Here is a 26,393-nt window from a genome sequence, read left to right as displayed (position 1 = left end):
AGTATTGCTGCAACTATACAAGGCATTGGTGAGGCCGCACCTGGAGCATTGTGCGCAGTTTTGGTCCCCATATTTGAGGAAAGATGTAGAGACATTGGAGGCAGTTCAGAGGAGGTTCACCAGATTGATTCCAGAGATGAGGGGTTTGTCGTATGAAGAGAGATTGAACAGTTTAGGCCTATACTCTCTGGAATTTAGAAGAATGAGGCGAGGTCAAATTGAGGTACACAAGATGATAAAACTTATGGATAAAGTAGACGTGGAGCGGATACTTCCACTGGTGGGGCATTCTAGGACAAGAGGTCATAGTCTTAGGATAAGGGGTAGCAAATTTAAAACAGAGTTGAGGAGAAACTACTTCTCCCAAAGGGTTGTGAATCTGAGGAATTCACTGCCCCAAAGTGCGGTGGATGCTGGGACAGTGAATAAATTTAAGGAGGATTTAGACAGATTTTTAATTGGTCATGGGTTGAAAGGTTATGGGGAGAAGGCAGGAAAATGAGGATGAGGAGCATATCATCCATGATCGAATGGCGGAGCAGACTTGATGGGCTGAATGGTCTAATTCTGTTCCTATATCTGATGAAAAGTAAAGTAAATTTTATTTATTAGTCACAAGTAAGGTTTACATTAACGCTGCAATGAAGTTACTGTGAAACTCCCCTGGTTGCCACACTCCGGTGCCTCTTCGGGTACGCTGAGGGATAATTTAGCATGGCCAATGCACCTAATCAGCACGTCTTTCAGGCTGTGGAGGAAACTGGGGCACCCGGAGGAAACCCATGCAGAAACGGAGAGAACGTGCAAACTCCGCACAGACAGTGACCCAAGCCGGGAAACAAACCCAGGTCCCTGGTGCTGTGAGGCAGCAGTGCTAAACACTGTGCCATCATGCCGCCCCACTTATGAACTTATAAAAGATATTGTTCTCCTTATTAACCGATAATGCTGGATTTTATGTTTGGGCAACCCTCCGCATGACAAAGGTGCAAGGTTCATAGCCTCAACTCCTGACCCCGTGAACCTTACCAAGATCATTGGTGGCAGTCACAGGCATCTGAGGCTCTTTGCGATTGTAGGGACACATCAGTGGCATCCATCCCAAATCATCAGTTAGAATGCTAGAGAGTGCTACTCCCATGGTGGTGAGCTGCCCTGACAAGCTCCAAAGAAAACTACCCTTCTGGATTTTCTATGCTCAATGGAAGAATTACATCTCTTTGGGTAGTTTGGCACCCCATCCACCAGCTAACCACTCACTCCCTCCACCACCAATGCACAATGGCAGCAGCGTGTACCATATACAAGACGCACTGTAGCAAGGCTCCTTCGATAGCACTTTAAAAACAGCACTTTGGGGAGATCTTTGTGTTCAATTTACTTCGAGGTCAGTGGCCTTTGCTTCATCATTGACCGGAAAATTTCAGCCATTGTGTATTCTCGAGCAGCTTGATGAGCAAGAGGATATTGAAACTTACCAAGTTCTTACAGAGTTGATAGGATATTTTCCTTGTCCGGAACCTAGACCAGGGGACACAGTCTAAGAAACAGAAGCAGTCCATTTAAGATTGAGAGGAGGAGGAATTTCTTCACTCAGAGGATGCTGAATCTGTGGAATTCTCTACCAGAGGGTTGCAGAAGCTCAAATATTGAGAATGTTCAAGACAGAAATAGATAGATTTCTGGTTACTAATAACATCAAGGGATATGGGAAACACACCGGACTTCTCCCCACCACCTGGAAGGACAGGGGTAGTGGGTACATGGAAACACCACTGCCTGCAAGTGCCGCTCCAAGCCACACACCACCCTGACTTGCAAATATTTCACCCTTTCTCTCTTGTCACTGGGTCAATATCCTGCAACTCCCCCGCGGCACTGTGGCTCTCGGCTAGCATGAGTTGTGCCAGGGCGAACGAAGGCTGAAGGCGTATAGTTTTCAAGGGGGCTGAAACAAGCATGTACATAGCTCCATTAATGTGGAGGCTGAATGGAATCGACCCATGAAACTGAATTAGGACCAGTACAAATTAGATGGAATCATTATTTAACTGTAATCTGCTCCAAATTTGCAGTGAATTTATGAATAATATATCCATTCAAATCTACCTATATAAACGCATGTATTTCTGTTTCCCAGATCCTAGTAACTCTTTGGCTGAGACAGAACACCTTATTGTAAGAGTACACCAGGAATTGTTTCCTTATAGCAACTCCTGCATGCCTTGTTAATTACTTATTTTCTTTCTCATTTCCTCTCTCTACTGCAGGTTTGCAACAAAGGAGAGAAATGCCTTGCTACTTTACAACGGGCGTTTTAACGAAAAACATGATTTTATTGCGCTGGAGATCATTGAAGAGCAAATCCAACTGACATTCTCAGCAGGTAACGCTGCAGTTATCATCTAATTAGAATGTGAAAAGTATTATTGGGGATACCTGTCAGCCATGGCGAACACCAACCAGTTGGCAGCAATGTGTTTCGATATTTGATTAGAGCATATGTAACTCAAACTTGATGTTTTTAGATAATATGTAGTTCGTGCTAGATTCAATCACTACCATTTACACTTGGTAGGGGAGGGGCTACTATAGAAATTGTAGCCAAGGAGAGCAGCTTTGCATAGCTTTCCCGAACACTGCTGTTTACATCTTAAACTGGCCAAAAAATGGTATTTGACTATTTTTTATCACACGAGCTTTGAAATAATATAATCTGGGTCTCTATTTTAAAAAAATAATCTGAATCGCTCTTAAAGGCACCTGTCCATCAAATCATTGCACATCATCAGAGAAGGGCAGCAGTCTTTTAAGACCTGTAATTGATATTTATCTCGGTAGCTTGTACATTAGGCAGGGGGTGGGGTGGGGGGAGATACCCTGTAAAATTCAACCCATTGTTTTTATTTTAAAACAATTGCCTTAAGCTTTGCTACACTTTGATAATAGCTAACGTGGTTAACAATTGCATGCAGACCTAACATATGGAGGACCACATGTTGATCATTTTGAGAGCCTGATAACAGACATGCTGCGTGTAGCCATGGGTCCATTAGTGCTTTGATTTGTACCAACTGTTACAATCTACCAGCTGTTTTCGGTTAATTCCCTACTTGTCAGGTTTTTGTTACTGATTGGCGATTGTATCCATCTTTTAATGCTGTTTTGTCCACCCTTCGAAAAGTGAAATGCTTCACCATTTCCTTAATTGGAAGTTCTTCAGTACAAGCAAGGCTTGACAAATCTGCCTGTTTCTCAGACCTTGAAGCAGATTGAGAGTTTAACTTGTTAATGGGGCCCCCTTAAGGTTTATGTTTCAGAGTTGCATGGCACACAATCTGAGGACTGAATTTTTGCCCATTTGCAGCCAGGTCTGGTTTTTGAGAGGGGCAAGATGGGAAATGCTGGCCTGGATTTACTGGTCCTGTCAGTAGCCGGCGCCTTCAAGGGTGGGATGGGAATATTTGGAGAGCTGTTGACCTTTAATGGCTGGCCAAATTTGCCTGTCCCACCTGCAATAGTGCCCGCCGGTGTTAGGGTCAGAAAACCCCACCTATCACAGAACAATATTCCCCGTAGAACCTCTGGAGTTCAGAGCATCCCTCCTCTCTTTGGTAACCATAAAACCTGGAAGGGTGGGGGCGGGGGGGGGTGGGGGGGGGGGGGAGGTGATGGAGGAGATAATGTTCAATACTGCAAAACCCTTGTCAACCAAGTCGAGGCAGAAATACTGATACTTTCATACAGTGATTATATAGAATAATAGGTCGACCGTTTTACGGGAAACTGGGCAGATTGGGAGGGAAGCTAAAAGCCCATCTAAAAATATATAAATTTAATGAGCCAAAAAAAGTTCATTCTTTCTTAACGAGGAAGTTTAGGAGAAGGTGTCGGACAGAATAAAAGATTAGTCTGCAGTACAAAGCAGTGGGAGTGGGAAAGAAATGTTAAGATGGAGGAGCTTTGTCCTTCGCTCAGTGAAGTTAGTGAATGCTGAGGTTCCGTGACACTTCAACCACCAGCTCTTGTGTTGGGAGCAGGGAAGGGTTGCCTCTGTATGGCTCTCAACCTTTAGTCGGGCAGGGAAGTTAGGAACATAACATTTTCTAACTATTAGTTGCGTTAATAATATGTGAAAAATCAACATCTTTTCACCATTGCATTTAGCGATGCACTTTGCATTAAAATCACCTTAGTTTAACTTCACCTTTTAATGATTAACATTAATATACACATCCCTTCAAGGTTTGATTTTAATACCTATTGAACTTCCACAAAAGATGGATTTTCATGTTTTAATCAAATGGGCTTTCTGTTTCTGTTTTGCTCTTGGGAGGCCTATTGAGGTTGCGTGGGATCATTTGGAATAGAATTGTGCACTTCTGGTGCTTACACGTTGTACAGAATCAAGGACGCTCTCAAAGCCTTTCTGCTTTGAGATTGCACTGCACTACGTGACATACTAAGCTTCTCTTAGCAACGCGCGATGAAATGGTTATCAATGATTTGAATTTCTAAATGTATTGCTGTCAGTCTTGCATTGCTGCTCTTATTGGGTTCCTGCTGTGAACTGTATCACTTGGTGTGTGTTACTTTTAGTGAACACAGCCTGTAGAAGTGAGTAAAGTTTAAAAGTTTATTTTATTAGTACCACAAGTAGGCTTACATTAACACTCCAATGAAGTTACTATGAAAATCCCCTAGTCGCCACACTCCGGCGCCTGTTCGGGTACACTGAGGGCGAATTTAACATGGCCAATGTACCTAACCAGCACGTCTTTCGGACTGTGGGAGGAAACCGGAGCAGTCATTGAGAGAATGTGCAGACTCCGCACAGACTGTGACCCAAGCCGGGAATCGAACCCGGTCCCTGGCGCTGTGAGGCAGCAGTGCTACAGTCCTGTGTGGCAGCTCCTCAATAGTGCTGGCTGGGTCCTGTATACTCATGGCTGTTTTTGAAGCAATTAGATAAGGCGGTGAAGAAGGCATTTGGCACACTTGTCTTCGTCGGTCAGAGCATTGAATACAGGAGTTGGGACGTTATGTTACAACTGTACAAGACATTGGTAAGGCCATATTTGGAGTACTGCATACAATTTTGGTTGCCCTGCTATAGGAAGGATGTTATTAAACTGGAAAGGGAACAAAAAAGATTCACAAGGATGTTACCGGGACTGAAAAGTTTGAATTATAAGGAGAGGCTGGAACTTTTTTCCCTGGAGCGTAGGAGGATGAGGGGTGACCTTGTAGAGGTTTATACAATCATGAGGGGCATGGATACAGTAAATAGCCAAGGTCTTTTTCCCAGGATCGGGGTGCCCAAAACTAGAGGGCACAGGGCTTAAGGTGAGGGGCAAAGATTTAAAAGGGACCTGAGCGGCGAGGGTGGTGCGTATATGGAATGAGCTGCCAGAGGAGGTGATAGAGGCGGGTACAATTACATCATTTAAAATATACTAGGACAGGTTCATGGATGGGAAAGGTTTGGAGGGATATGGGCCAAATGCAGGCAAATAGGGCTAGTGTAGTTTAGGAAACCTGGTCGGCATAGACGAGTTGGGCTGAAGGGCCTGTTTCTGTGCTGTTCATGTCTGTGACTCTAATTTATTCCAAGGATTGGCTCTGACTATTACAGCATGATTATCAGAGCCTCATCATTATTTAGGATGGCGAGTAGTCTGTGAACACTCTTTCTTGTCATTAAATTCACAATATCTATCTACCTTAACTTCAAAAAGAAACGCACTTTAAATTCAAATAATCTAAGCAACGCTATAGTATAAAACTCAATTGGATGGAAAGTGCACCCTCTGAATAAAGTTCCAATCTTGTACTATTTTTGTGTGACAGCTGTCAAATGATTGAAGAAAATCACAGAACAAAGCAGATCCCAACGGCCTGACTCACATTGGAAATGTAATGGCAGCTTTTGAAGCTATATCTCTGCTGAGGTTTTTGTGATTCTCCAATCACCAGATGCTGGGCCCTAATTATATTTTATTATGGTAGATATTCTAATGCAGCACAGGCTACACTGACAGGATTCTAAACATTCCAGTGGTACTGTGGATTTATATCACTCAAAACATCAAAGAAAATGTTACAGCAGCACCTCATGCACTGTTTTATGATCTGCGCAAACAGAGCACTGGACTGATCATTATAGGTGCGTTTTTTTTTTAGTTTGTTTCGAAGTATCCAGCCTGTTGAGGGACGTGAACCAGATGCTACTGTAGAAAAGAAGGCCAGACAGTGAGATTTTCTTTGTTACATACTTCAGATTACTCTTTCAGCTTCTTTCAAGGTTTGACAGTTAAGCGTAATCGTGATGGACTGCGTTGCCATGTGGAGCTGGAAGTCTGATCTGGTGTACGTTACATTCCAAAGCTCTGCAGCTCCGCAGGTTTCATCTGAGTTGGGGCTCCGATGCTTTTAAGTTGGCACTAATTATTTAGTTTTGGTGGGACGGGACAGTCCAGGACAAGTGGACGTTGAATGGAGTCAAAATTTCTTCTTTTGCAATGAGTACCCTCCCATTAACAAGTTGACTTGTTTAACGGTGATTAAAAGTATGGCAGTAATATCGGTTCTTTTTCTATTAGTTTACAGCTGTGGTGAGCACTCCTAAAATACTCAACTTAATGTAAATTTGCATGAGATCACTACAGTGAGAACGCCCAACCCTGCATCCAGCCTTTCAAATAGTTTGCAAATGTTTGCCGTTATAAATGTTTGCTCAGTCTTGCTCTTAAAAAAAAAGAAAAACATAGTTCCTTTGTGTGAAGGTTCATAGTCCACAATGTATTGACTTCGCGGCTGGTTTTATTTTGTCCAGCTGTGACTGATGCAGTAAACATGTGCACCGAGATCTTGCAGACCAGTTGAGAAACCCATTTATATCCCAAGTACCCAACCATAACCTGCAGATATCCTGGACAATAGATTAAACTTCATTACGTACTAGATGGCAGTATGGTGATATCCCAAATACAAACTTAATCCACAGTTATACATCTGATATCACAAAAATACTCAATTCGACTCCAGAGATGCAATCATTACCAGATTATAACTTGTATCCAAGTCCACATATCTCGAGCAGCAGGTTAGACCAATTATATCCTTGCAGTTGTGTTGTATTTCGGATATTGAGAGCTTGGATCAGATCTTCTGTTCAGTTCCTCACACAAATGTTCCTTTCGGAAATGTTTTCCATATAGTTTCAGTGCATTGTTGAGGGGGCACATACTTGTGCTCATCAAGGTTGACAACACTTTTAAGACACTCACGGTGGGGGGAAGCGGACGAAAGGCGCTCACCAGTAATAGCTATAGGAGGATGGACAATGCCAGAAAATTGAGAAAGGATGAAATGGGAATGTTATAAGATGCAGTGTTTATGTGAACGGAGTCCGGAAGAGTTTGCATGCATCTATAAACTGGAGCGAGGAATTGGAGATTGTGAGTGACAGTTACTGTCGCTTTTAGGAAAGTTAGATCAAGCACCGTTGAGACCCAATGTTTCAGAGCAGCACGGCGGCAGTGATTGACACTGCTGCCTCACAGCACCAGGAACCCGGGTTCGATTCTGGGTCTCGGGTGACGGTCTGTGTGGAGTTTGCACCTTCTCTCCATGTACTTCCCTCCGGGTGCTCTGGTTTCCTCCCACAGTCCAAAGGTGTGCAGGTTTGGTGGATTGGCCATGCTAAATTGCCCTTTAGTGTTCCATGATGTGTAGGTTAGGGGGAATTAGAAGGGTACATACACATGGGGCTATGGTGGAGAGTTGGTGCAGACTCAATGGGTCAAATGGCCTCCTTCTGCACTCTGGGGATTCTATGATACTCTTTACCATTTCTGGACTATAAATGTATCAATATAGGGAGAGTTGTAAGGAGAGGCTGAATAGACTGGGACTTTTTTCTCTGGAGCATAGGAAGCTGAGGGGTGATCTTATAGAGGTCTATAAAATAATGAGGGGCACATGTCAGCAAGATAGTCAATATCTTTTCCCAAAGGTAGGGGAGTCTAAAACTAGAGGGCATAGGTTCAAGGTGAGAGGGGAGAGATACAAAAGTGTACAGAGGGGCTTTTTTTTCACACAAAGGGTGGTGAGTGTCTGGAACAAGCTGCCAGAGGTAGTAGTAGAGGCGGGTGCAATTTTATCTTTTAAAAAGCATTTAGATAGTTACATGGGTACGATGGGTATGGAGGGATATGGGCCAAATGCGGGCAATTGGGATTAGTTTAGGGGTTTTAAACAAAAAGGGCAGCGTGGATAAGTTGGGCCGAAGGGCCTGTTTCCATGCTGTAAACCTCTGACTCTATATAGAATATAATCATGTTTGAAATTAGCCAGAAGGCTTCATGAGTTTGTGTGAATGTGGCTCATGTGAATGTGTGTGTACATGCATGTGTGTACATGTGCATGCATGCAGCGGTTTGTGGGGGTTGCGGGTGACCAGGAAGTACAGCATTTGAAAGGATGGCTGCAGACCACACCAAATAAAAACTGCTCTCTGTCTGTGATAGTCATGGATTTGTAGGGAAACCTGTAACCTGATCTCAAAACTGGTTTCATTTATTCTCTTCCCCATGGCAACATGAAACTTTGTATCTCGATAGAAATGCTAACTAGCTTTGATCCCAACCCCCTTTTCCTTAAAAGTAAATGAATAGGTTACAGCAAAGCTATTCTTAACTTGATACTTCTTGCACTTTTCTAGGACATTGGGGTCTCCTCATGATATAGTCAGAGACTGCTGCTATGGCCTCCAAGCATAAATATTTTGCACCTTCTCTTCAATGAAACAATCTGAACCCTCTTTGACTTCTAACAATCAAACCACTCAGGCTCTGACGAAGGGTCATCCTGACTCGAAACGTTGGCTCTACTCTCTCTCCACAGATGCTGTTCGACCTGCTGAGACTTTCCAACATCTTTAGTTATTGTTTCAGATTTCAGCATCCGCAGTGTTTTGCCTTAATCCAGGCCTACTGTCGGGTAGAACAGATCGCATGACCCCCTTCAATTACTCTAAATTTAAAATTGTAGCCTCAAGATATAGACTCATAAACCCATAATTGTGGCAAGTGTCAACAGGAATAGAAGCCGAAATGTCACTTGTATAATCCAGGATGGAGAGAACGCCACAAAAACTGGAAACTTTCAGGCCAACAAAGGATTAGTTGTAGAGTTTACAATTATAATGTGACACTGGCTTGATTTACGTTCATGTTGCTCTCCTAACTGAATCACTAATGTTTAACAGGAGAGTCCACCACCACAGTGGCCCCCTTCGTACCAGGAGGAGTGAGTGATGGCCAGTGGCACTCAGTCCAGGTGCAGTACTACAATAAGGTAGGTGAAGAATGAAATTGCAGAATTAAAAACTGACTGAAACAGTAAAATATCTGTGCAAGAGCGCACATGTGTGTCTGACGATATTCGGAAGGGATGTCCTTTATATTGTGCAATGTTATTTGACCTGGGAGTTTGGAAAGCTTGCATCTCGCTTATTGGCTTCAGTTATTCATGTTCCCATTGAGGAAGAGTCTATGATTGATCAAATTGTACACGTTTTGCTGATCAGACCAGCCTTGATGGTCCTGTTCAGTTTTTATTCTGGCAAAAGTGTTTTGCGCAACTCTCAATCATCCACTGTGCGTTGTGACAAGCAGGATGTACAATCCAACTGTTTCTGATTGTCCCTTCTGTGAACAGAGCATGTTTGTTTACTGTCAGCTGCAGAACAAGGAGCAGCAAAATTAGACAGTGATTTTTCATAGTTCTTTGAGAATTGCTCCGTCTATAAGTTCCCTCCAATTTGCTTTCCTTCCTCTTTTGAGGATGACTCACACTGGTGTCCACAAATCCACTCTTCGTGTGTGAACCTGTGGAATAAGCGTCAATGAACTTTTCGATCGTAGTGACCGTGGCTGCTGAGGCCTCGAGATCGGTCTGCATTTATGTCTACTTCCCCTCACCTCATAAACCACCTGCAGCCTAAGGAACGAGATACATCGCTGGCCTTTGTCCATTGTAGCTCTAGTGCAGGCTGCCAGAATAGGTGAAAGAGCAGTCCAAGCTGAGACTTGCTTTAATGTCCTCACAACAGCATGGCTGAGATTGCAAACCTAACTGGTGTGAGGGATAATAATGTATCTAAGTCACCATAGTGCAGCGAGCTGACCAGCCAATGACCTGTTTCAGTGCGGCTTAACCTAAGCGTAGTATGTTTGCATAAGCTCAAAGTCATATTCTTTATCAAACCTGTGCTGCCTCATTCTTATATTAACGTTGTTTAGGAAACGCAAGCTGTATTCTGCAATATTTCATTGATCACAGTAGAATAGTACAATGTCTGGTGAAAAGGAGCACAACTTTCAGGACAGATGACTGTAGGATTTTATTTCTCATCTCAACCTCACAATGATCCTCTCTGTAATGTTTTCATCATAGAATCCCTACAGTGTAAAAGGAGGCCATTCGGCCCATCGAGCCTGCACCAACAATAATCCCACCCAGGCCCTTTCCTCAAGTAACCTCACATATTTATCCTGCTAGTCCCCCTGACACGAAGGGGCAATTTCGCATGGTCAATCTATCTAACCTGCACATCATTGGACTAGGAGAGGAAGCAGGAGCACCCGGAGGAAACCTCACTTAGACACGGGGAGAACGTGCAGACTCCGCATAGTCAGTAACCCAAGCTGGGAATCGAACCCAGGTCGCGAGCGCTGTGAGGCAGCAGTGCTAACCACTGTGCCACCATGTCGCCCAATTGATAGGTCATCTCCACTTGATGCTGTTACTGTCTGTTAACAGTCTTGGATATTTGTTTCGGTGCTCAGTTTTTGTGTTTGTTTCTCTATTTGGAGGCATCTCAGTTATTGGAAGTCTGACTTTTAACCTAAATTCTTGTTTTCTGTTACATTTTATGTATTTCCATTGCTGGAACAAAGCCTCCTTCACTTTGGAGTTGATTCTGAGTTTCAACCCTCTTGCTTTAAGAGTGAAATACTGGAGATGCTAGAAATCTGGTATAATTTTTTAAATTCATTCATGGGAGCGTTTATTGCCCATCCCCAGTTGCCCTTGGGGGGAAGTTGCAAGTCAACCACATTGCTGTGGCTCTGGAGTCACATGCCGGCCAGACCAGGTGAGGATGACAGATTTCCTTCCCTAAAGGACATTCGTGAACCAGATGGGTTTTACAACAATCACCTTTTGTTTCATGGCCATCGATAGATTCTTAATTCCAGGTTTTTTTTTTATTGAGTTCAACTTCCACCATCTGCCATGGTGGGATTCGAACCCAGATCCCCAGAACATCAGTTGAGTTTCTGGATTAATAGTTCAGTGATAATACCACTAGGCCATTGCCTCAATCCACCAGATTGACATTCGTCACACACTAGGCCTAATTTTCCTTCCCATTGATGTCAATGGACAGCTCACTCAGCATTTGTGGCTCAGTTACAATTAAAAGTAAGAACTGCAAATTCCTCCTCAAAAAGCTGACTATCTAACAAAAAGAGAGATGGGCGTTAACCCAAATGACAGTTTATATCCACTCTGCATAATAATTCCATCTGACCTCAGGCACTCGTGTCTCTTGTGAATAGATGGTTTTCCTGTCAATCCAATGATTAAGGAGGCTTGCTGAAAATGCCTTGTTTTTTTTGTCAGTCTATGATATGTATCCTCCCACAGCAGGGCCTTAACCATGTGTCGACTGGTTCCCGTAATCAGACCTGCTTTACTCGACTTTTAGTCCGTTTTGTTTCATTGATCATTTACTAAGCTGTGCCTCTCAGTAGGGTTGATTTAGTGAAGGCCAATATGAAAGTATTTCCAAGCTGTTAACCCCCAAGTTCCAAGATATTTCAGTCTGTCTCCACTAGAAACAGTCTCCAATAAATCAGGCAAAACTTCTTAAAAGGGGGACACGACAATGTGATTAAATGTTCCCATTATCCAGTTTGCAATAGTGAGTACCTCTTTACTCCTGGGCTCTGGCCGGAAGACTGACCCAGTTTTCTGCTTTTTGTTGCAGAATAAAATTCACAGGTTAGATTATCCAGAAAGTATGCCCAGCTGGAATGCTGTTCGTGGCGAGACAGAGCTTCAAGCTGCATGCTCCAATATTTATCACTGGGACTCAGAGACATTTTTTTTTAAAATGATAAGCTTACATAATATCACGTCGTGCACGTTATTCAGATGGAACCTCCCCACAATCTACCTCACAACACAGCAAATAATAGTTTTTCTCAATTGTTGATAATCGATGTGATCAATGTTAAAGTAATCACCAGGTGGGGCCATTGGTCAAATATCAACGGAGTAAATAGAATATGGGACCTTTTAACAAAGTATTTTAACTGACATGCTTTGGTGCATCTTGTATTGACTGAATGAATCGTAAACAAACCTTCATCAGTCAGGGCATTGAGTATAGGAGTTGGGACATTATGGTACAGTTGTATAAGTCGTTGGTGAGGCCGCACTTGGAGTATTATACAGTTTTGGTCACTCTGTTAAGGAAAGGCATTGTTAAACTGAAAAGAGTGCAAAGAAGATTTACAAGAATGTTGCCAGGGCCTGAGTTAAAGGAAGCGGTTGGCCAGGCTCGGACTTTATTCCTTGGAAGGTAGGAGAATGTGGGGTGACCTTATTCAGGCCTATAGAATTATGAGGGGCGTAGATAGGATGAACGCGCGTAGTTTTTTTTTCCTCAGGGAAGGGGAATTGAAAACTAGAGGGCATAGGTTTAAGGTGAGAGGGGAAAGATTTAAAAGGGACCCGAGGGGCAACTTCTTCACACAGCGGGTGGTGCGTATATGGAATGAGCTGCCAGAGAAAGTGGTTGAGGCAGGCACAATGGCAACATTTAAAAAGACATTTGGATAAGTACATGGATGGGAAAGGATTAGAGGGATATGGGCCAAATGCAGGCAATTGGGACCAGCTGGGAGGGCACCATGGACCGGTTGGGCCGAAGGGCCTGTTTCCGTGCTGTATTGCTGTATGACTCTATGACTGAAATTTTGTTTCATGATTATTTCTTTTGCCTCTGTAGTCACCAGCAGTCCTGATATGTATTAGTTGGTTGTGGTGTTTTCTTACTCAACTCCAGAGACACCATCAGAGCCTGACTTGCTTTCTGTATACACAGTAAATTGAAGCCTGCTTCAACTGTCAGTGACAGCTCACCTTCTCATTTGCTGATACTAAAACAGTAATTGTCTCTCTGAGCATATCTAAAGCTTATTCATTTTTTGTGTGCTCATTTGTCACCCAAATTCCTGAAAGCATTCCAGTTTACCCATGGTGACAATGCTGTGGGTCGTATCCAGTTACTGGGAGAAATTTCAACCCCACATTACCGTGATTGGTTTCTCACTTTGATCCACTGGGAAACTTGGTGCTGGGGATTTGAATTTTTCAGGACTATGTGGACAGCAGACAGCCCAGGATGTAGTTGGCTGATGTGGGGGAGGTTTAACAAAGATGAGAGCAGTGATGATTGGGTGGCACGGTGGCACAGTAGTTAGCACTGCTGCCTCACAGCGCCACGGACTCAGGTTCAATTCCCGGCTTGGATCACTGTCTGTGCAGAGTCTGCACGTTCTCCCCATGTCTGCGTGGGCTTCCTCCTCCGAGTGCTCCGGTTTCCTCCCACAGTCCAAAGAAGCGCGGGTTGGGTGTATTGGCGATGCTAAATTGCCCCTTAGTGTCAGGGGGACAAGCAGGGTCAATGCATGGGGTTATGGGGATAGGGACTGGGTGGGATTGTGATCAGTGCAGACTCGATGGGCTGAATGGCCTCTTTCTGCACTGTAGGATTCTGTGATTCTATGAAAATAGTGAGGATGCTAAAAACCTGAACTGGGAACTGAAAATGCTGGAAATGTTCAGCAGATCTGGCAGCATTTGTGGAGAGAGAATCATTCAAGTCAATGTTTCATTAGAATTAAAAGTGCTTGGAGATGTAAAACATTTTAAACAAAGGAGGGGAGGAGAGGAAAGAACAAAGGTGAATGCCTATGTCAGGGTGGAAAGAGTACAAATATTGAAATGTGTCAGATGTGCTAAACTGTCTTACGGACTTTATTATTTGCATGTGCTCTAAGTGACACTTATCTTGAAAACCTTCCCGCAATCAGAATTCCTTTGTGCTTGTGTTTGTTTCACAACAAGGTAGATGAATTGACGGAACAAATAGAGATGAACCAATCTGATCCAATTGCCGTTCCAGAGAAATGGTAACCAAGGCCAGGAATTGAATATTCAAGGATGTTCAACATTTTAGAAGGACAGGCAAAAAGAAAGAGGAGTTGGGCATCCCTGTTACTAAAGAATGAGTTCTGGTATATTAGCGAGTGAGGACCTTAGATCAGAAGATCAAGGTGTCGAATCAGTTTGGATGGAGCTAAGAAACAGCAAGGGGCGGCAAACATTGAAGGATGTTGTTTCTAGGCCACCACGCTGTCTTAGTAATATAGTAAGAAGTCTCACAACACCAGGTTAAAGTCCAACAGGTTTATTTGGTAGCACAAGCCACAAGCTTTCGGAGCACTGGCCCTTCATCAGGTGACTGGGAGTTCTGTTCACAAACAGGGCGTATACAGATACAAACTCAATTTACAAAATAATGGTTGGAATGCGAGTCTTCCACTCGCATTCCAACCATTATTTTGTAAATTGAGTTTGTGTCTTTATATGCCCTGTTTGTGAACAGAACTCCCACTCACCTGATGAAGGGGCAGTGCTCCGAAAGCTCGTGGCTTGTGCTACCAAATAAACCTGTTGGACTTTAACCAGGTGTTGTGAGACTTCTTACTGTGCTTACCCCAGTCCAATGCCGGCATCTCCACATCATTAGTAATATAGGGCATGGTATAAATCAGGCAATTCACGGTGCATGTAACAAGGGTAATACAGTAATTATAGAGGACTTCAATCCACTTATAGACTGGGTAAGTCTAATTAGCATTAATGCTGTGAAGGACAAGTTGGTTTTCTAGAATAGTATGTTGAGGAACCAACTAGGGAATGGGCTATTTTAACTCTAGCATTATGCAATGGGAAAGGGGTAATTAATAACCTTGTTAATTAATTAATAACCCGCCCCTTACCCTAACACTATGCTCCCTCATGACTGACCCCTTAACCAAGGAGAACAGCTGCTCCCTATTCGTCCTGTCCATATGTCTCATAATCTTAAACACCTCAATCATGTCTTCACTCAGCGTTCTCTGCTCGAGAGAAAACAATCCAAGCCTACCCAGTCTCTCCTTATAGCTCAAATGTTCCATCCCAAGCAACATCCTCTGTACCCGCTCCAGTGCAATCACATCCTTCCTATAGTGAGGTGACTGGAACTGCACACAGTATTCCAGCTGTGGCCTAACTGTATAGCACCAACAAAACCTCCCTGCTCTTATATTCTATCCCACGACTGATAAAAGAACATGTCCCATTTGTCTTAACCACCTGTTCTGCCATTGTCCGGTATCTGTGAATAAGTACCCCAAGACCCATCTGTTCCTCTGAGCTTCCTGGTGTTCTGCCATTCACTAAATACTCCCTTATCTTGTTAATTCTTCCAAAGCGCATCATCTTGCACTTATCAGGGTTAAATACCATCTTCCACTGCCATGCCCATCTGACCAACCCATCTATATCTTCCTGTAACCTGTGACCTTCTTCCTCACTATTAACCACCCTAACAATCTTGGTGTCATCTGCAAGCTTACTTATCATCCCCCCCACATTCTCATCTGTATCATTTATGCATATAAAAAAACAATAAGGGGCCCAGTACTGAACATTGTGGTACACCACTGGACACTGTCCTCCAATCACTCAAACAGCCTCCTACCACTATCCTTTTTTTGTCCTATTATGAAGCCAGTTTCAAATCCATCTCGCCAAGTTGCCCTGAATTTCGCGTGCTTCAACCTTCTCAATCAATCCCCCTTCTGGGACGTTGTCTAAGACTTTGCTAAAATCCATAGAAAGGACTTCAACTGCACTTCCCTCATCCACACACTTGATCATTTTCTCAAAAAATTCTATTAAATTTGTTAGTCCTGACTTCCCTCTGACAAAGCCAGTCTGACTAGCCATGTGGGGGTTAAATGTAATATTTCCGGATTTGCTGCTGATAAAAACTAGGTGGGAATGTGAGTTGTGAGGAGGATGCAAAGAGACTTCAAGGGAACTTAGACAAGTGAAGTGAGTGAGCAAGAACATGGCAGATCAAATTGAATGTGGAATAGTGAATACATCCACATTGGTAGGAAAAACAGAAATGTGGAGTATTTCATAAATGGTAAGAGATTTGCAAGTGTTAATGTCCTTGTTCATGAGTTACTGAAAGCTGACGTGCAGGCTCAGCAAGCAATTAGGAATACAATTTGTGTGTTGGCCTTTATGATGAGGATTTGGATACAGGAATAAAGATTTCTTGCTGTAATTATCTCAAGCCTTGATGAGACTGCACCTGGAACATTGTGTTGGTCTTACCTAAGGCAGGATATACTTGCCATAGAGGGAGCAGAACAAAGGTTCGCCAGACTGATTCCTGGGATGGTGGGGTTGTCCTATGCGGAGAGATTGAGGAAACGGTGCCTGTATGTTCTAGAGTTCAGAAGAATGAGAAGTGATCTCACTGAAATGTACCAAATTTTTATAAAACTTGACAGCATAGATGCAGGAGGGATCTTTTCCCTTGCTGGTGAGTCTATAACCAGGGGACAGAGCCTCAGAATCAGGCGTAGGTCATTTAAGACTGAGATGAGACCAAGTTCCTTCACTCTGTGGCCAGTCTTTGGAATTCTCTACCCCAGAGCGCTGTGGAGACTCAGTCACTGAGCCTCCTCAAAATGCAGATTGATAGATTCCAGTTATTGAAGATATCAAGGGATATGGAGATAGTGGGCATTGAGATAGAAGTTCAGCCATGATCTAGTTGATTGGAGCAGACTTAAGGGGCCAAATGGCCTACTTCTAAGTCTTATGTTCCTATGAATATGGTCTTGCTGTTTAGCTTAATTTCCCCGAGCATTTATTGCCGATCTTGTGTTAATATAAATGAGTCACTTCATTATTTTTCCTATCAAAGTGTGAGTGCTATTATGAATAAATCAAAACATCCGGGACCCTGAATGGTTTATGTCGGAAATTAAGACAGGAAGCAGGAAATAAAATCTGGAAATAGTCTGCAGAATTGCTATTAAATCCTATTGGTTTTATTCTTACCTATTTACTTTTCTTAGTTATGTCGCAATTCTAACTCGGTCTCCTGTATTCAGAGATTTACTTTGGGCAGATGTCCTGTATCGGATTCCAAGAGAAGTTAGTGTAAGGAAGTTAGTGGGTGTGAGTGGTGCTAATTGAGTCTTTTATCTCAAACATATCCCTTCCTGCTGACAGATATGTACTGCAAAGCGTTTCTTCTCATTTAGAGTGCTTCACATACTTGTATAAAAGTCTGCAGTGTGTCAGAAATAAACCGAGTACAGTGCTGAATTTTCCATGCATGTTCCTGCCTCCAAAGGATTATGCAGGAGTCAGGGTGAAGTTGGGAGTGGTTACCAGCCTGGCTGCAGTGGGTGCCCAGTTAAGTCCCTTAAGGGCGCTCTCTTGGACCTGATGGCCTTTTCAGCTGGTGCACAGGATAGTCACCGCGTCAGGAGATCATGCATGAAACAGCGGCAGTCTCTCTGTGGCCGGCTGACTGGACATTAGAACATGAGGTTCCATTCAACCTACAAGGCCCCACTCCAAAAATTTGGTCATCGCCGTGGCAGTGTCCATTATCATGGGAGCTCTCTTTCCCACCACCCCAATTTCTTATTTATCTAATTTGTGGCTGACGACTGGGTGGGAGTTGGCTTTGAGCCCCCGCCACATACTTCAGCAGCGGACACCTCTGTTGGTGAGGCTGCCAGTTTATTCATGCCCACAGCCTCCTATTGGCCCTCCAGACTAGGAATGCACAGGCTGGCCTTCTTTGAATGGGACTCCTAGAGACTGCCACTAAATTAGCTGTCTCGTCCAGTATCAGCCTTTGGGGTGGTATTTGTGGGTCCCTGATCCACATCCATTCCATAAACAGGATCAGGATTCAATAACAAAACATCCTGCTCATATGTATGACAATAAAGGGAACATGCTTCAGGTGCAAGGTGTGTACTCCCTAATGGAAGATACTGAGAATGAGAATAATGATTGGTTCAAAGTGATACACATACCATGTAAATGTGCCCTGAGATATGGTTCACAAATGTCACCAACTCCCTTGTACTTTGCCTAAAAAAGCCATTCTTCATTGGCACTGATGGGTCATTCTATCGTTAAAGGTGAAAGCCCAGCCTAACTTTAGTATCAGCAGCTAGGCATGATCACATTCCAATAGGGTTGCTGAAAATACAGGGATTGTGGTTGATTTTATTTTGTCTGCAATCCATGGGAATTCTAGTGCCAGATTACTACCTTGTGTAATGTTAGCCAACGCAGCATCAAATATGGGATCAAATTTAGGTTCTCTTGGTTTGTTTGTAATCTAATCCCATAATCACAGTTTCAGACATGCTGGGAATTTACAAAGGTCTTCTGAACTCCTGGCTGTTTAACTGCACCTTTCATGTCCGTGTACTGAATAGAGTGCTAATGCTGCCTTTAATAACCAGCAGATCATTTGTTGGAACGCAAATTGTGATTAAATGTGAGAAGCACGTTTGAGCCTACTTGTTCCTCTGGAAAGGACCAGAACAGATTAGCAAAGGACAGACAATCTGGTTTAGAATGGTTGAAGTGTTCGTAGGTTAATCCAGACTTCCCCCTAAAAACACCATAACAGCTCATTAGAGAAATGAAATATGTGGCTGTTGTCAAGCGCCGCAGTTTAATAATATTATTGGAGATGGATTTGTTCCCCCCTTCTCTGCCAAACAGTCAGCACTGTTTATATCCCTGCAGCTTCTCCGTTTTCCTACATGAGCTTCAGTGCAAAATGTGACTGGGGAATTTACAGCTTCCTGCATTAAATTGGTTCATCAGCTGCTCTATTCATGATAAAGTGTAAAGGGTTATGATCTGAGGTCCTGGTTTGAAAAGGCAGGAAGATAACACCGAGGCGGAATTTCTGGTCTGTTTTTATTGAGAGCAGATATGAAAACATTTGGTGCCTCGTGGGAAGCACTGCTCAGAGCCGCTGGGATAGATGTACAGTTCATGAACTGAGACTATGATCTGAAAGAGTTAAACTCTGCAGAATTTAATAAACGCATTGCAAACTGGCTGGAACGTCGTGGATCAAACAAACTTTCTTGCCCATATATTTCAATGTGTGTTGGTATTTTAATGGTAGCTCAGTGTACATTTATATGGTTTAAAACTGGGCCTATGTCCAGGGATAAGTGTGCATCCTGGAATGTATGTAGGAAAACATGGCTGAGATACAATGATAACTGGGGAACAAATGTGCAGTGGTTGAGCTACAAGACTAGTAACCAAAGGCTTGTACTGATGCAGACAACCATAGAAGTGTGAGAATTTGAATTCCATTATTAAAAATACCTGGAAAGTTCCTATCAGTAAAAGTGACAATTAATTTATCATTACCTCGGGAGTAGCTGATAACATAATGACAACTGAAATCTGTACTTGCCTTCAACAAGTTTTATTTGAATTGCTGTTGGGGATGAAAGTATATAAGGATGAAGCCGGTGAATATTTTGTTAAAGTAGTAGGTGGAAGAATATCACTCCAAACTTTGTCTGCTAAAATCTCCTATGTTCCTATATCACCAGCAATACTTTGTGATTTTGATTTTTCAGTAAGGTTGTTGTGTGCAATGTGCCAGGTTACAATCACCCCCCAAACTCCAAGCTTAGGTTCAGTGGGTCTCCCTCATGCTGATGTGCAATTGCTTGATGTTGATCCTACAGTTCCCAGCAGCAGAGAGATGAGCAAACCCCAGTGACATTTTATTTTAGCAGTATTGCTGACCAATGAACACGTGGACTGCTCATGAGCTAAGCATATATTGCTGGCATACAATCTTGTCTAATTCCAGAGGTCTTGTGAATCCACCCTTCACCCCATTGTTGACGACGTAGCCTTTAGCTGTCCAGTCCAACTATTGCACCTTGGCCTTTTGGCTAAGGTCAGCCATCAGATAATGACGATGCTTGACAATGCTGAAAGAATAATGAGGGGCATAGATCAGCTAGATAGTCAACATCTTTTCCCAAGGGTAGGGGAGTCTAAAACTAGAGGGCATGGGTTTAAGATGAGAAGGGAGAGATACAAAAGGGTCCAGAGTGGAAATTATTTCACACAGAGGGTGGTGAGCGTTTGGAACAAGCTACCAGAGGTAGAGTACAATTTTGTCTTTTAAAAAGCATTTAGACAGTTACATGGGTAAGATAGATAGAGGGATATGGGCCAAACGCGGACAATTGGGACTAGCTTAAAGGTTAAAAAAAGGGCGGCATGGACAAGATGGGCCGAAGGGCCTGTTCCTATGCTGCAAACCTCTATGACCTCTATGAGATCACGCCCAAGGTCAGGTGCAATGTCTTGTCTTGTCAACTTGGATCTTGTATGTCTCTCTTGTGGAGACCATGAATTGGATTCAATTTAAATTTGGATTTTGGAGCAAGCAAGGAGATGGATTCAAGCTTGCCCAGTCCACTCTGCACATTGGCTTTGTAACTTGAAGAATGGAGTAAAAATTTTTTAAAAGATTCCTCCTCTACATTTCTCCTCAAGAAATCCATTCAAAACTCCATCTGATCAACAAATAATTTTGTTAGCCCCCCCGTCTCCCCCACCCCCTAACCTTTCCTGGCTTGGGATTCATATACATACACGCTGTTGTTAAGGGACAGTAATACTGTCTGAATCTTCCCTGAGACGTCTCTGTAATTGATTTCACTGATTGAAAAATAGTGGAAAACGTTATCTACCTACCAGTGCACACTGAGTGCAGAATCCATTCATCATCAGATAATTATACAAATGCTCAGAAAATGTCAAGAATGTAATTTGGAAAAATGAGATGGGAAGAAAAGAGGAAACCAGTAACAATTTGCTCACAATAATGAACCAATCTGTCATCGAAACTATTTGTTTTAGTGCAACAATATAATGTCTCCTGGCAAGGAATAGATCCAGCCACATAAGTGTCAGATGGGTACAGATAATAAGGAAATCCTAGCAGACATGTAATGTGACTCTGGTTTCTGTCAACTTTGGCATAAGTGCAATGCATACATACATCAGCATAGTCTCCATGAGGTTTTTATTATTTGAATAGCACTGGTCTGGTTTCTGTAATGGTTTCGGACAAATGGGTTATTAATTACGGTTTGTGGAATTTGACGTAAGGTGTCACAGATTTAAATTATGCTTTTTCATTAGTGATATTTAAAATTCTTGTGGTGCAGGGTCCCATGGCCTCTTCCTACTCTTTGGTTGGCAGACATTCCTCGGTGTATGGTAATCCAAGTGGAATCTGTCCTCTTTCTTTCTTTAACCCCTCCAGTATGCTCTCCCTCTTGACATTTTCATTGATAATTATCCCTCTTCTGTTGCTGAACATTTGACATGTTGCAGTTCTGATCTGTTTTTTTCTTTGCTTTCCTCAACTACAGTTCAAAAAACACTGACATGAAGTTGTGACTGAGAGTACTTGGTTTGTGCGTGCTTTGCAGTGATCAGGAGGGGGTTGCACATTTTGGATCTCTGCTAAATGTCACAGTCACAGTAAGAAGTCTCACAACACCAGGTTAAAGTCCAACAGGTTTATTTGGTAGTTACTGTGCTTACCCCAGTCCAACGCCGGCATCTCCACATCAAATGTGGTGGTTCCAGGCAATTGTAATCTTGTCATGTTTCATCTGCCCAGTCCATGTTTAGATTGGAGATGCTGGAAAACTCAGAACATTATGGCTGGAATTCTCCTGTCGCGCCCGCCAGGGGAATTGTAGCGGGTGGGAGGTGCGGACCATGCAAAGGTGCATAGACCTCGGGCGGGATTCTCCGGTTTTGAGGCGAGTGCGGCCGGAGAATCCCGATTATGAGTCAGCTGGCTAGTTTGTGCATGTGTTTGAACTCCAGTTACATGTTAGTTGCTAGAAATTGTAGTCTTAAGTAATGCATGTTAGGACACAATGGGAGGTCTCTGAAAATGGGTCTTAATCATGAAATATGGTGTTTGTGCTGACTGACCCTGGAGGCCGTGATGTTAAAAAGCCTGACAATATTTACTGTAGGAAGGAGGAACTCATTGGAGCCAAGGTTATGGATGAATTTGGGCTTTTTTCTGTGTTGTTGCTTGGGTTGAGAATTTCTGTTGCGTTCTCCAAACCTTCCACATAACTTTGGAGGTATTGTGACTGAATAGGTAGCACCCCTGCTTTTAAAGTTCAAGTCCCACTCCATGACTTGATGGTCATGGAAAAAGCATTCCAGCAAGTTGAAAATCAGCCTGCCATTCCTTCTGACTATTCCCTAAAGGGGAAAGAAAGTGTGTGAAGATACGGAAGAAACATGCCATAACTTTGGCAGAAACTCTGGGGAAGACTGTAGTGGACCATTGTTTGCCATTTCTCTGAGTTGGGGCTACTGGAAAAGGTTCTGCAGATTTCATGCTGTGTTTTGTACGTTATTAAGTAAATGGAATTTGGGTGAAGAATCGTCAAGGCTCAAAGTGCCTTTTTTTGCTGGAATGTAGCAATTTGCTGGAGCAAAGCGATTGGAGAAGGAATTGAAATTGGACTGGAAGACTTCCCAGAACAGGAACAGTGAATAGAATAACATAAATATAATGAAAGTAATAAATAACCAATTATAGGTGAGGAATACACGAGGAGATTAACAATCCTCATGCACATAGTGTTGGAAATCTTTACATCAATTGCCACCCATTAATGACTTCACTATCAGCTGGGAGCAGGGATTACTAAAAGATCACTTAATGTGCATGTGGTCAATGGGCATCAGAATGCCCAGTGGAGAAAGGCATTTCCAGAGGCACTTGGGGAACCCCACCCCAATCCTCCTGGCCCCACTCAACCTAACATGATGTCAATGTTTGCCCCATTAATCTCATAGCTGCTCTTTTGGCTTTTCATATATACTTACGGATGAATATAAGACAGTGAGATGCCAGGTTGACAGACACCGAAATCTTGCTGCCGTTTACGCCGGCGGGATTTTACGGTCTCACTGGTGGCCCGTCCCTGCTGTGGGTTTCCTGATGGTGAGGGGTGCATTCAGCGGGAGACCCCATTGACAACAGTGGGACTATAAGATCCCGCCACCAGCAAGCAACGCGCTGCCTCCCACTGCCGCGAACCGTGGAGGAGGAGGAAATTCCCACTAAACTGTCTGACTGAGATTTAAAATCACAGCCAAGCTTAAACTTCTCAGCCAAAGCCTGCACTGATATGGAATTGAAACCAAATTCTATTGAATAATGAGGGATTTTGCCCCATTTCCACCTTCATGAGAATTGTAAAACACCCAACTTTTTCTCCCCAAGCTGCAGCACGACCAGTGATCAAATATGGATCAGATGTTGAAACATCTCCATGGCTCAGAAACATTGGCACTGGATAGTGAAACTTTAATGTATTTGTTTCAGGTACAGAGTAATATCGCAAATGAAAAGGGAATATAATTAAGCTGTAGCAATGCCTTCCCCTTTTAGATATCGAGAGGTCACCCCTAAGCCTGCAGCAATATCCATTACCCTTCAGTGAGTTTCATGACTAAAGCATATTAAAAATCAGATACATGACTGCCCATGTCTTGTTGCTTCCATAAATTGTCTATCAAGGTACCATCTCTGTAATAAAGTTGGAAAGTGTTCATTCATTTGATGGGACATTTTTTCCCTCGTAAAATTGATAAACTGTGAAAATGGATTTGCAGGCAATAGCTGAAATTTCCAGCAATCAGCATACTTTACAAAAGACGAAGAATCTTTTAAATGATTCATACCTGATCCGTTCACTGGAGAAAGAATGCTTTTAGTTTCTGCACAGCTATGTTTTGTATGGAACGGAACAAGAAATCAGAGATATGATACCTGAAATACATGTCCTCATTTTCCAAGTCCAGCAGAAATGATGTTTGGATGAGTTAGTGTATGGGCTGATCTGCACCCGCCTCATGGCAGCGGAGATGGACTGCTGGTGGCGAGAAGATTTTTCTCATGGCACTTTTGCTTCTTTTACCAACATCTTAACTCCATTTCCTCTGGATCTTGACCCTTCCGCCAATTGCGACAGTTTATTTTTATCTACTCTGTCCAGTCCCCGCATGATTTTGAACACCTCTACCAAATGGGTGGCACACTGCTGCCTCTCGGCGCCAGGGACCCGGGTTCGATTCCCGGCTTGGGTCACTTTTTGTGCAGAGTCAACACATTCTCCCCGTGTCTGCGTGGGTTTCCTCCGGGTGCTCCGGTTTCCTCCCACACTCCAAAGATGTGTGGGTTAGGTGTATTGGCCATGCTAAATTCTCCCGCAGGGTATCCAAGCAGGATCTGGAGTGTGGCCACTAGGGGATTTTCACAATAACTTCATTGCAGTGTTAATGTAAGCCTACCTGTGACATAAATAAACTTTAAAAACAAATCTCCTCTTACTCTTCCTTTCACCAAGAGCAACAGCCCCAGCTTCTGCAATCTATCCACAGAATTGAAGTTTCTCTTCCTTGGAACCATTCTCATGAACCTATTCCACACCCTGCCTAATAAATGTCGATTTCCCATTTAGAAATATCTTCACCCTATACGCAGAGGTCACTCAGGTCCACTTGCCCCAAAATGACCACTCAGTGACAGTTTGCATTGGGTGGTTGAAATGAATGGAATGGGTTGACTTGACCTGCCGGTCTGTGGCAAGCACTTTGATCAATCTGTGATCACAGAAAATTACCGTGCCTTCAGTCAGTTATGATTCATTGTGGAGGGAGTGACAGGATTAGCTCTGCATTTTATTGGGCATTACAATATTTGGCTATCCTTTCTTCCATGAGATGCATTATTGCCTTTGGCAAACCAGACCATGGTACATAATCTTTGGTATGTATAAAACTTGCTGTGATCGGCAAGAATTTCTTTAATCATAAGATGGCTTTCAAAATAAGTGATTCTGAAGAGAAAGCATAACAGCAAACATATTGGAGATATTGCAGTAAGTTAGACATGAGAGGTTGTATTTTCCTTCTGTTCATTAGCTTGTGAAAATGTCAATGTAAACACGAGGTGGAAACTGCTTCAATGCCCAATATTGGTTAATGCTTGGTCAATTGGAAAGCAGCTGAATGAAAATGTGCAGTCAGCAGGAAATTGTTTGGGTTATTCTTCAGAAACTTGCTGCCAATATTTTTATGCGTCATAAAGTGAATGAACAAAGCAATTCTGGTTCCTAAGTGAAGTATGAAACCGCTAGAAGTTTATTCCTCTTCAACATGCAGTACGAGTTTCCAATTCAGTAAATGAAAGGATAATCTCTGAAATGCAAGGATCCCATGACAAGTCAGCTTTCCATCCAACATAATGTCTCATGACGTTGCTGCTGCTTTTTCCAGTCACCTTAAATCAATGCTCTCTGGTTCTCGATCTGTGATTTGATTTGATTTATTATTGTCTCATATGTTGGGATACAGTGAAAAGTATTGTTTCTTGCGAGCTGTTAACAGGCAAAACATACCATTCATAGAGTACATAGGGGAGAAGGAAAGGAGAGGTTGCAGAATGTAGTGTTACATCATAGGGTGTAGAGAAAGATCAACTTACCAAAAGGTAGGTCCATTCAAAAGTCTGAAGGCTGCAGGGAAGAAGTTGTTTTTGAGTCAGTCGGTATGTGTTCTCAGACTTTTGTATCTTTTTCCTGATGGAAGAAGGTGGAAGAGAATATGCCCAGGGTGCATGGGGTCCTTGATTGTGCTGGCTGCTTTTCTGAGGCAATAGGAACTATAGACGGAGTCAATGGACGGAAGGCTGGTTTCTGTGATGGGCTATGATGTGAACTGTGTTCTGAATTGTGAAGGATACACGTCTCCAGCTATATGTTTACCATGTTCCTGGCATTGAGAACTTTGTAAAGCATGATGGCTAGGGAGAGACCTACATAGTGAATTAAATCTTATGATCTAGGCTACCAAGGTGAGAAACTGTTCAATTCAGTTTAGATTTTGAGTGTTTTGAAGAGTTTTTAAAAAATACAAAGGAGCAGATAGGAGATATAGGAATGCGTAGATTGCTACTAACGAATGAAAATCGATCACTTCTTGGCTGAAGAAGGAAATCATACCTGATATGTTCCTCAAGGTTAATGCGAGATTCTTTTTTACCCTGG

General features: G+C 42.9%; 1 protein-coding gene across 6 annotated transcripts in view; it reads left to right on the top strand.

The window, feature by feature from the left end:
* The window catches only part of celsr1a (cadherin EGF LAG seven-pass G-type receptor 1a), a 324,635-nt gene that overhangs the window by 189,127 nt on the left and 109,115 nt on the right, over nt 1-26,393 (top strand). For all 6 annotated transcript variants that reach the window (XM_078235521.1, XM_078235523.1, XM_078235517.1 and 3 more), the window contains exons 5-6: nt 2,271-2,386; nt 9,272-9,360. In XM_078235521.1, coding sequence (XP_078091647.1) covers nt 2,271-2,386; nt 9,272-9,360 — 205 coding nt within the window. The remainder of the gene's footprint in view (nt 1-2,270; nt 2,387-9,271; nt 9,361-26,393) is intronic.

This window comes from Mustelus asterias, chromosome 19 (genome assembly GCF_964213995.1).
Source record: "Mustelus asterias chromosome 19, sMusAst1.hap1.1, whole genome shotgun sequence".
In the NCBI taxonomy this organism is placed as follows: domain Eukaryota; kingdom Metazoa; phylum Chordata; class Chondrichthyes; order Carcharhiniformes; family Triakidae; genus Mustelus; species Mustelus asterias.
This window is presented reverse-complemented; position numbering and strand designations above follow the sequence as displayed.